This window comes from Oryzias latipes, chromosome 24, assembly GCF_002234675.1.
Source record: "Oryzias latipes chromosome 24, ASM223467v1".
Taxonomy (NCBI): domain Eukaryota; kingdom Metazoa; phylum Chordata; class Actinopteri; order Beloniformes; family Adrianichthyidae; genus Oryzias; species Oryzias latipes.
Genome location: NC_019882.2, coordinates 3,204,558 through 3,216,785, shown reverse-complemented (window position 1 = coordinate 3,216,785; position 12,228 = coordinate 3,204,558). Strand labels below are relative to the sequence as shown.

The 12,228-nt window shown below is 39.2% G+C and overlaps 1 protein-coding gene across 2 annotated transcripts; it reads left to right on the top strand.

Moving 5' to 3' along the window:
- Positions 1-4,000: 4,000 nt before the first annotated feature.
- enpp5 (ectonucleotide pyrophosphatase/phosphodiesterase 5 (putative)) lies at positions 4,001-12,146 on the top strand. Of its 2 annotated transcripts, none has more exons than XM_020714880.2 (4): positions 4,001-4,285; positions 5,608-6,498; positions 7,380-7,556; positions 8,486-12,146. In XM_020714880.2, the coding sequence occupies exons 2-4, from the start codon at positions 5,631-5,633 to the stop codon at positions 8,902-8,904; spliced, it is 1,464 nt and encodes a 487-aa protein (XP_020570539.1). In that variant the 5' UTR covers positions 4,001-4,285; positions 5,608-5,630; the 3' UTR covers positions 8,905-12,146. The 2 variants fall into 2 exon arrangements, with proteins under 2 accessions (XP_020570539.1, XP_004083440.1); XM_004083392.4 differs by having other exon boundaries at positions 4,002-4,280.
- Positions 12,147-12,228: the final 82 nt, after the last annotated feature.

The window sequence follows — 12,228 nt, the reverse complement described above, 5'->3', positions numbered from 1 at the left end:
AAATGATACACAGTTTTAAAATAATTTCTATGCAGATGATATCCAACTGTTGTTTCAATCACTCAGAGTCATAAAAGGATTGCAGAGCTTTTCAATCGAGTCTCGTCTACTCAGATCTGGCTTGAAAACAACTACTATATCATTAAAAAACCGAGACATCTATCATTGCTTTTGTACAGAACATCTTGTTTTCTTGACCAAGGCTTAGAAATCTTGATGTTTTTTTTTTACCAGTATATGTCCCTGAACACCCATTCAAGACATTTGGCGCAAACCTGTTGGATATATTTCTAAACCGAGGGCTACGCTGCCAAAATCTGACCTGAAAGCATGGTCCTTCATGCTTTTATCTCTTCTCATTTAGACTTTTATTTCACTTGTCTTAACAAATCCCCCATCTCCAGCTTGTCGAGAACAGTCAGGTTTTCAACAGGAACTAATAGAATTTTTTACATTAAAAAATAACTGGAAAATAGATTTTTTAATCAATAGGTTTTAATGTAAAGAGGCATCATAAACAAACAATACATTTGCAAGCTTCCCAGCCCATCCCTAGTCACATTTTTACTTGTTTATTTGTAATAACGTATAAATCTATAAAATGAAAATAAGTGTTTTATTTTAGTGTAACTGAATAAATATATAAGACTTTCCGCATTCTCATTTTCTACAATATTTTCTTGCATGAAAACTTCATAAAAGAGAGTTTAGATATAAGATCAGTAGTTTTATTGTTTTGTTTGAAATATCACTCAAACATTTTACTGCATAAGTTAAAAATTGTTTGAGAGAAACACCAGCGTTTGATGAGTTTATTTCACACAAAATACATCGATGATGAAAACAGAGCAGAGCTAAAGCGACCTTTTGTTTCTTAGCTTTCATAGGCAGAGAAGCACAGAGAGAGCGACGGATAGAAATCCAACAATAGATGGAGCTTTCCGGCCCAACGAACAAAACCCTTTATTTTACCGCACCTGAATACTGTTAGAAGTCCACCCAGAATCCACACGAGCGGGTCCATTCTCTGCTAAAGAAGAGAGAAAACGGGCAGTAACTTCTGCTGAAAACATGCACAATGAAAACCCAAACATTTTCATTTGGAGAATGTGTATGAAAATCACTTCTTTATTACTTTCATCACTCGATACTGCTGCCTTTTGTGGTCAACTGTCTTCAGATTTTTGCCTAAAACATATTTATGTTAAATTCAAAACACTTTGACATTCACATTGGCTTGATTTTACTCAAATTAAAAGTTTTTCTCTGAGATCATCAGATCCTGGTTGTGATGAAAAAAATGAATAAATGGATAAAAATGTTTGTCAATGTAATTATTAACCTAAAATTATCCAATTTTTAGCAGAAGAATAAGCAAATTAAAAAATAAATGTCAGATAAAACAGGTTTAGCTGTGTTTACTTGGATCTCTGTTTTAGAAAAGGAGATGAGTGATTTGACTATAATTAATAATCAACACTGCAGACGCCAAATGTTTCTATAACTTTGTTAAAAGGAACGGTGGCAGAAACATCATGATATGGGCTCTTTCATTACACAAGAAAAAAGCTGTGCTAAAGAAAATTATAGCTTAACATTGATACAAAATAATAGTTGCTAATGTTTATAAATGAAGGAACTTCATATTCAAACAGACTTTTCATAAATTAGGCTTTGCTGTCTGGTAAATATGAACTTTGACCCCCTCACTCTTTTTTGTATGTGTTTTATCTCTCTTGATCTGAACATTGAATCTTAAGCACGTTTCTCTGCGTTTTGAGTTTGGAGTAACTGTCGTCTAAATACATTTAGCACACAGAGAATTTCTTTTTTTTAAATAAAATGATGGAGAATCAATTTTGCTGAAACCATGAGCTGAATCAAGCTCATAAAATAGACTGAAAACTGACATTATCCATAAATAAACTGTATGTGAATTTTTAAACATAAACAGTCTCCATAATATTTTTATCAACAACAATTGTGCAGAAAGAAGTTTTGCTCAGTAAAATATGTACAATAAGAAAAAAAAAGTTAATAAAAAGTTAAATAAAGCAAATAGATGGGATTATAAACATTTGGCTCCTCCTACTCCATTTCAGCTATCTTAGACTATCTTATTATTTAATAGTCTCATTATTTCCTGTTCTTTATGCATAAGATTTAACATGTCTATTTATGATTAAGAGTAACAGTTTAATTATTTATAAGGGTAATGTGGCTGTATTTTCCAATCTACGTCATTATTCATAAAATGTATATTTCTATTGTATGTCTTGTTCAGTTTTATTTGGATGTTCTGATCTGCAAATCCAAATGTAACCCTTGCAGCATAACAGTGCGCTTTAGCCTGTTTATGCTTTACAAATCAAACCCCCCCTCGTATTGCCATTACAGATCACAGAGTTAGTCTTAAAACGCTGAAGTTTTTGCAGCCTAGGTGAGGGCTTCCCTTTCTTTGTCATTTTTCTGAATGTTTTCCTGAGATCGTTTTGGAGAACATTTAAATCAAAGCGAACTTTGCCTATTAAAAGCTAGATTACCACAAAAGTAAGAACAAGAAACAGGAAGGTCAGTCGCACTTTCTGCTAATTTCACACCCAATACATTCCAAACGTATTGCAGACTTAAGAAGTTATTCAAGTAGTGCAGAATATCATTAAGGTGAAACCTGCCTTTGAGTGTTCAGCTCCATGAAGGGAGCCTTAAATTAGCCAGATATAGAGTGTTGGTGGAATAAATGTAAACAAATAGCAACATTTCCTTGAATTATGTTTTTACTGGGGTCTTACATTATTTCTCTGCACACAATGTTTATAAAATGTTTTCCTTAATTGATGATTGCATTCGAAAATGTACAACTACACTTTACTCAGATTTTAAAAGATTTTGGGTTTTTTTAACCAATTTTTTTTTCTAACTTGTCTTGAAATCTGAATTTTAAGTACCGGTAAGTATATTTACTTTTGAATAGACTTTTTCCGATCGTCTCAGAACTTTTGTGGAGTAACATTCCACAAAAAAGAAAAGAAAAAAACACACAAACAGTGAAAAACAGTCAACAAAAGTTCTGAGACAAACACAGATTTAGAAGTTTAAGTCATTCGGATTTAATAGAAACAAAATAGAGTTAGTAACAAACAAATAAAGAAAAACAGCAAAGGAATATACAAACAAGTTAGGTATTTAACCGACACAAACACAGACACAACTTTTCATTTATAGCAATCATCCAAATTTACAGAACATAATCAATAATAATAATAACAATCAATGAGGAAAAGAGAAATAAGTAGATGGAACGACAACAGTTATTATTTTATTTTTATTCTAAATTATTTTTGTTGTGTGATTTGTTGAAACAGCCAGGTTAAATTGAGCCACTGGGGGGGGGGGGGGGGGGGTAGTTTTGATCTAACATACTTAAAATACTCAGGCCTAAAGTTAATAATTTGCATCAAGACACTCAGATTGACTTTTTCTAATTGTTTCTTCGTGATAAAAACCATCAACAAATGCCAAAAAGCATTTTTAGAATAAAAAAAAATACATAGCAAAAATTGGATTAACAGCAAAGAGGGGGAAACAAATGGAGAACTGATGAAGATGAGGAGATGGTGAAGATCTGGAAGGTCTTGCAGCCTTTTAATTATACATTAATTTCCATATGTGACACACAACAGAATTGACATTTTGCATTTATCACAATTCCAGAAGACAAAACGCTTGAGGTCAAACAGGAGTTTTAGATCGGACGTGACTGCCACCTTGTGGAGATGTTAAATTTTGTTTGTTTTTATTTTTTTTGTTTATATTTGAAGCGAACTTACATTTTAAATTCGTCCATTTATGTAATTGAGATTAAAAATATTTTTAAATTAATAAAAGGATCAAAGTTTTGGCAATCATCAAATTTAAGTTTAGTTTGAGTGACAGGTGATGCTTGAGCTCGCTCCTCCCCCACATTACATCATCGAGGCTCTGTCTGCGCAGCTGAGTCGCGCAGCTCCTTGTGGGCTGAGGCATGCACGCGCAGGCAGCAGACGCCGGTCAGTCCGCCGCGTGCGCGCGATCCGCCGCGGTCTGCTGACAGTAAACAGCGGCGGTTTGTAGGCGGGGCTTCCTCCGGCTGCTTATCTCGGCGTGCAGCGTCAAGCCGCTGTCGGTTCCGATAAGGAGGCGAGCTCGTTGTCTTCAGTCTCCTGCAGAACCTCTGCTCATCTGCTGGGTTTGGACCGGACCCCCAGCTGCAGGCCGCGCTGCAGCACAAAGGCGACACTGTAAGGTGCTTCCTATCAATTCCACTAATGACGCAGCACGCGCATGTTCTTTGTCCAGGAGAAATTCAAAATGTAATTAATCAATTATGACATCAACTAGCTGTCATCGACGTTTTTGTCCGCTAAAGAATCATGCAGTGACATCACTGGGATTTGAAACCAGCATTGGAACGTTTTAATGTACATTTTATTTGTATTTGCTGACAAAATACAATTGTTTATCATCTGTCTGTAACAAAACTACAGCTGACTTCAAAGGCTTCAAAAATAGATAACATTTCTATTAATAGACACACAAATGCATGCCTTATTGGGTTTATAAGACAAATAGTTGCCAGAATTTTGAGAAGTTCCAAACATCTGAAGACTTTTTCTGTTAAAAGTCCCTCTCCAGTCATCTTGTAATCCATTTTCTAGCATTATGCCAATTTGAGCCCAAATCAAAGAACTTGTATCATTTTCTATGACAGTTTGTGCAGAGCGGCAGAAGTTCACTAGAAATCCACGTCCGAGTTGTAGGCACAGAGCGACCCCGACCCCCCTTCCCGTCAACTATAACTGAGGGTTTGTCCCGACTGGATACTTTTGTTTGCTTAAAGTGAACCTGAGTTTGTTTCCCCTGACAATGCGGACCAATTTTTCAGTCTGAATACACCCAAGCGGGGCCTGCTCCGTTCTCCGCTCTCTGACCCGTTTTTCAAGGTGGTCTCGGCCCTTTTCCAGTCGGGCTGAGCTCCGATTCGCTCTGGGTTTCCTTATTCTGAAAAGAGTCTATGTGCTCTGAGCTGAACAACTGGACCTAAACGGTCACCGTAGCCGGTATAAACGTACATAAACATAAAATGACTCCATCTGATTGGTCAGTGATATAAAGGAGTCCATCCCATTGGTCAAATGCATAAAAGGGATTTATTTGATTTGTCAAATACTTTAAGCTACCATAAGATTGTTTTAGCACATTTAAGGTTAGCAATTTTCGCTGACTTTTGCGATATGCGAATTGCACTGCTTGATATCGCGATGATAAATGTGATTTCTTGAGCAGGCCTACTGCAGACGTTCAACATTGATCAGCAACATAACAAACATGATCTTTTTTTTAAACACAAATTTTTCGTCTGCTCCTGATTCACAACAATTTCTATAAAAAAATCCACCATCAGAAAAATGGAGCAAGAAAAGTCTTTAAATATGTGCAGTTTCAGTATTGTAGCTTGCATTTTTTATATTAATGTTTGTGTTATAGATTTTGTTCTTTAATGTAATACTTTAAAAAAATGCTGACATCCTTTTGAGCATTAAAAAACATAAAATTGGTGTTTTACAGGTTGAATCGTTACACGTGGCGCCATGATGACGATACGGCGAAGAGGCTGCAGTCCCCTCCTCTGCCTGTGGGCTTCACTTTTGCCTCTGGTCGCCCCACACGGTCAGATCCATCACGAGCCACATGTAGAGGGTTGGCCCAAACTGCTGCTTGTGTCCTTTGATGGCTTCCGCTGGGACTACATCGACCGCGTTCCAACGCCTAATTTCCGCAGCATCATGGACGAGGGAGTGAAGGTGGAGAACGTGGAGAACATTTACATCACCAAAACCCTTCCCAACCATCTGACTTTGGTGACGGGGCTGTACGCTGAGACGCACGGCATAGTGGCGAACGAGATGTACGACCCCATCCTGAATCAGTCTTTCTCCATGGAGACGGACAGCATCTATGACTCCAGGTGGTGGGAACAGGCCGTGCCCCTCTGGGTGTCAGTTCAGAAAGCTGGAGGGCGGAGTGGGGCGGCAATGTGGCCAGGGTCAGACGTGAAGATCCACGGCACGTACCCCAGTCAGTATCTGGAGTACAACTCCTCCGTCTCCTTTGAAACCAGAGTGCAGAAGATCATTGAGTGGTTTTCTGCTCCTGAGGAGGAAGCGGTTGATTTTGGAGTTCTGTATTGGGAGGAGCCTGATGAAAGTGGGCACACCTTGGGTCCTCAGAGTCCCCTGATGGATGCGGTCATCGCAGGGATCGACGAGAAGCTTGGCTTCCTTTTGAATGAGCTAAAGAGGTCTGGGCTGGATGAGAAAGTGAATCTCATAGTAACGAGTGACCATGGGATGGCACAGCTCTACCCGGAGAAGATCATAGAACTGGACGAGTATGTGGAAAGAGACACGTACAGCTGGGTGGACAAGAGCCCAGTGGTGGGAATTCTGCCCAAAGAAGGTAAAAGCACTTAAAGCTGCCAACGGCGTTGTATGTTTGCTTGCCCTTGGTGTCCCTCTTTGACGCACAAACACTGGCTGAGCAGCCGATGCACGCCCCTCCCTCTCCACTTCTGCCCCTGGCACCCTGGTCAGCGCTGCTTGCGGTGAAAATAAAATAAAGCTTGTTTTGCCATTTGTTCATGTATCGCAAGTTATATTGGCATTGCAATATTGATCGCTAATATCGCAAATTCAGAGTTTTCCTCATATCGTGCGGGCTTACAGCCCACCGTTTCTTTCCGAAGAGTTAGAAGGAGATCGATCATAAATCCAAGGAGGATTAATTTGTAAGTTGATAGTTTCTTCTTTTTTTTTTTTTAAGGAAAATCCAAGATGGTGGCGTCTTTCTTAGGTCAAAGGTCAACAAAACTTCCGTTGTGGTTGTAGACGTAATCTGGCAGCATGTGTGTGAAGTTTCATGAAGATCGCTCGAACAACATTTTTCATTTTTTCCATATTGTGGGAAAGTGTGAAAATCCTTAAATCGGACGATTTGCCACAGATGGCCACCAAGCCGTAGGTCCTGTGGCTATCCCATAATAATTGCAACAATTGGACAACATCGACGGGTGTCTTGGTTTTTTAGTTTTGTGGATTTGAAAATACTTTGGCCCCATTCCTTTATTTGACGTTTTTTCTCCCTCTGTGATGTCGTCATTTTTTCTGGGACAGAATAACATCGGAAATAACGCATAAAATCAAACCGTGAGAGAACTTAATGCAAAAAATAAAAACTGACTTTTACTTTTAAATTTAAATGGTTCCAAAACTATACAACAAACATCTCCCCACGTTTGAATCTCTCTAAAGTCGTCATCTGCGTGTTGACTTGTCTCCTAGGGAAGCTTGAAGAGGTCTACAGTTTGCTTGTGGACGCAAACCCCAACATGGTGGCGTACAGGAAGGAGCACATCCCAGAGCGCCTCCATTACCAGCACAACGTCAGGATCATGCCCATCCTGTTGGAGGCCAAGGAGGGCTGGACCATCATGCAGAACAGGACCGAACACTTCATGTGTATGTTCTCACACCTCATAGAGATATTTTTATATAGATTTCACACACCAAGCTCTCACTTGCTCTAATAATAACTTCACAGGATGTTTATTTCTGTTCCTGATCAAAAGTGAGCACTAAGACGTTTTTTCAAGAAAGACAGTTTGATTTCAACTTATTATGATCTATGATTTTCTTTCATTTTTTCCCAACAAATGTTCACACAGCAAAACTCAGTCTCAATTTATACCTTTAACAGAAACACTATTAAATTTTAAAATGAGTTCTTACCGCTTGAAGATTATTCTTTCTTGTTTCAAACAAACAATGAAGTAACCATAGTTAGCTTTGTACATTACTAGCACAGTATGAAGACTAACAAGATTAAAGAACAACTGAACAACTGAATTTTTCCGTAAAGTAAAAAAGGATTTTGTTTTGTTTTTAAAAGTATTTATAAATATTTTAACACAATAAGTGGCGTATGGTAAAATGAGAGAACCCTATTGTATCTATAGAGTCGTTTTCTTTTACAAGTACTTAGATTAATGTAGTTTAGTAAATATTTTTGCTTGTATACAAGTTCAAATAATCTTCTAGGACTATTTGAAATAATTACTCCAAGAAACTTGTTTTTATAAACTTCCTAGTATGACATAATTTCTTGTTACTGGTAAATCAACTTTGGTTTTCATTAGCCAACTACTAATTAGTATGACGAATTACGTTTTGTTTAGATTGAGATCAGACCATATTTTCAGTCGGTTTAGTCTTATTCAGAAGCTGAGCCACGTTTTCATTTGAGGAATAGAAGGTGGTATCATCTGCAAACAAAATATTTGACCAAATCAGAATTCATTTCTACACTGAGCTTGTGAATCGGACATCAGTGTTACAGAATCCATGACTTTTAAATTTCCTAATACAAGATGTTTGTGTCATTTACTCAGTGGGAAACCACGGCTATGACAACACCCTACGCAACATGCAGCCCATTTTTGTGGCTCGTGGGCCAGGCTTTCAGCAGAACTATGTCAAGTCCTCCATGCGCTCTGTTGACCTGTACCCCCTGATGTGCCACATCCTGTCCATCCGTCCCCTACCAAACAACGGCTCCCTTCTGAACGTCCAGGACCTTCTCTCATCACAGCCAACCCCTTTGGCCCCTACTCCAGCCCACCCTTCTGGTCCTCCAAAGCCTAGCAGGTACTCCTACGCGCCGGTTGTGGGCTCTTTCATTGGTGTCCTACTGGTGCTGGGCTTTCTGGTGGTCTACATCATAGTAGTGACTCTAAATCAACAGCCAGTGCTAAAACACAGGAGCTGGGAGATGTCGCAGCCCTTACTGCAAGAAGACATACAACTGTAGCTGAGGAAGCTGAAAGAATGTCACTCAGTATTCAGTGAACTCAGTAACTCAGTATTTTGCAGAAGTATTCCTTAAATATTTCTCATTCCCTAACAGGCTGTGCTGCTCTTTCTATTGATTTGTAAGGAAGAGAACCTGCAGAAACCTCATCATCTAATGTAGCGATAAGCGTTGAAGTAGAGATGCATTTAAGGAATTTACTTCTGGTACAGACTTAATCTTTTCTTGGGTTTTTAGTGGCTTTGCTTTGATTGTGAATTTCTCAACATTATCATAGTCAGTAGGTGAAGAATCATTGTAGTTCTAAAACGTGTGCAGCTTATTTGGTGACCGAAACTATGACTTTTAAAAAAGAGAAATCAGAGGAGGACTACGTCCAAAGTAAGCTTTGTCGCCAAAAGTGTGACTTTCCTTATGGGCCAGTTCATGTTTTCTAAGTATTCCCAGGGGTCTTGCAGGAAGCCCCCTTATGGAGCTTGGACAAATCAAAAACTTTTTTTTTTTATTGCTCCAGTTGATTATTTCCTTTCCTGCGCAAACAAGTCAAACGTTATGCTTTAGATTGTCCTTTGTGACTTGACTGGTGTGGCATCTCTTCCTGCTTGGCTGCTAATGTGATCTCCATGACGACCAGCAGACTTGAGTCAGTGGTGCATTTAAGATGTAGCATTATTTCCTTGTTTTTCTACGTCTCAAAAGGGAAATATGCAGAAGGGACGTAAACTTCTTCCACAACCCCTCCTAATCTTGTGGGCAATGTGGTCGATGCTAGCATTAAAGCCTTAGTCGAAACTCCCCTTATGGGTGGATACGGGCTGTCTGTGGGTATAAATGGGTTGAATGGGTCACAGAGGTTTCCTCACAAGAAATATCAATATCAAGGTCTTTGCCATCCAACGGGTACTTACAAATTACCTGCAAACTATGCGTGCTGCATTTATGGGTGATAAATAAGGGGCTGTTTCTTTACCAACGACTAAAGTGTAGCGTATGGACACCGTATGACACCTATACACATGCGATATAAGTGCTTGTAACTTACATCAGCATGATGTCCTTTAAAGAGATCTTACGAGCCTCAAAGGAGCTGTAAGACACACCCACCCGCCATTTACGATGCTGTCATGTCTGAAGCAGTAGAAAGCTGCCTGATAAAGAACAAACCGTATGTTGATTTAAAGGAAGGTGGTGAAATCCAGAAATTGGTATGGTTAGTGGTCAGTGCTGTCCAAAAGTTGAAGGTTAACCAAGGGAATGAGCAACTTGGAAGAGGAAGACAACTAGAATCAGTAACGTTTAAGAGGCCAGAGTAATCTCTTCATGGGCTCAATGCCTCATGATGTTAGTTGATGAACTGGCAGGTGAGGGCTGGCAAAACAGTCTTAAAAAGACCCATGGTTAGATGGGTTGCAGGTGTATGTGGAGTAATGCAGCACACCTGTGGGGACAAAATTGAAAAACAACAGAAAAGGCCAGAAGATAAGACAAGTAGCAATGACCAGAAGAGGGAGACAGAAAGACAGGGACCTGACAAACCACGACAGTTGTGGCCGCTCCTGTCTGCGACCCTCTTTGGGCCTGTACAACCCAAAAAGCTGCAGCCCTCATACAGGTGCAGGGGACTAAGGCTTAAGGGGAAGGGGAAGATTTGCATGGTCTGACCACACGCAGGATCCAAAACCACTTGGTAGAAACCATGAACTGGCTTTTATGATCATACCACAGGTAGGTAAGATTGTTGTTTTGAGCAGGGACAACAGCAACAGTTGATGAAATGGGGAAAACTGTGCAAACCCTCAGACAATCCTGCCTTCATGGCATTCAAAGTTACGCAAACCTGAAGTGTCGGACAGGATCCAGACCCCGAGCCTTCTCTCTACTTTCCTGAACGTTTTGCAAGTTGCAGAAATTGTGATCAGACTGCACAACAGCAGCTTTCGGAAGCATTTAATTCAGCTGACATTTTCAAATCTATGCAACGCAGATTTGTATGTCACAAAGTAAAGAAGAACCAAAGTCTTTTTACTCCCACTGAATTAAGACTAAACTTCCAACGCTGTGATTACTGTAGAGTATTCTGAGAGTTTCGTGAAACATGCCGTGGTCACTGTTGCTTCTAAGTATTTGCAGGAAATAAGTGTTCAACTGAAGACTCACGCCTTGCTCAATGAGCTGATAACATCACCTTTAGGAAGCTACCATTAGCCTTTAAACTGAACGTAGAAAATCTCTTTAGAGTGTTCATTTCTTTGTGTGTCATTCTGTCTTTTGTGGAGTTTGTACTCTTGTACTGCCCTCATCTGCATCGGCTGTCCCCACCATCGCCATCATGTTTGTAAAATGTGAAGTGCAATTGCTCAGCAAGCTGTCGTAGAGATTTTAGCTTTCGTTGTTTGGTTGATAAAAACTTCTTTTTGGGCATGAGTTGCAGGATTTTTGCACTACTGGGTTGGAGGAGCGTGAAGGGGTAATCGGTGGTGGCTTTTTAAGGACAAGTGGCCTGTAATTTGCACTTATAGTTTGCTGTTGCTGTTTTAAACAAAGTACTGTACGTTTGTCCTGCTTTAAAGACCCACTCCGATTAAATCGAGATTAAAAATGTATTTCCAAGTATTTCTTTATCCAAATTGATGTGAATCAGGAGTAGACAACAAAATACAAGTAATAATAAGCTACCGTCCCGTCCACAACTCGGGGGTAAATTTCTGATGAACTCCTGTGCAGAAACTATGTCCTAGAAGTTTTTGAATAAAAATGGCATAATCATAATTACCCCTGAGAATGCTTTGAAAATAGATCAAAAGATAATCGGAGTGGGACTTTAAGCCTTTTCAATTAGCTTAACTTTAGAAGTAAGAAAAAGATGTCGAATCCAAATTGATTCACATATTTTCAGCACCTTAAATGCACCTGCTGTAATCCTGCCCTAAAAAAAAGACAGACATCACTGTGATAAACACTTTATACACAAATTGAAAGCATTTATATGTCAATTTTTGGATCATTTTAACCTTTTTAAGTCAGAGGTGTCGTCTGATAGATCCCCTCAATTTGTTGGGAGATGGAAAATGATACCAGAATATATTTCAAAGTACCTGATCCTGAGATATTTGACACAAAAGAGATGTATAATTTTAATATTTCCTTGGATTTGAAATGTGGATCTTTAATATCACTGATAAATAGCTATCTTTGCCATGTTGGTGCAGCTGTAAAGTCTTCTGAAAATAAAAAGGACTTATTAAAAAACTTTGTTCCTCGCTTGTTCACTGAACCCAAACGTCCTTGAAGGTGCAGGCCTCAGTTTCAGCATTATTCCTGCGT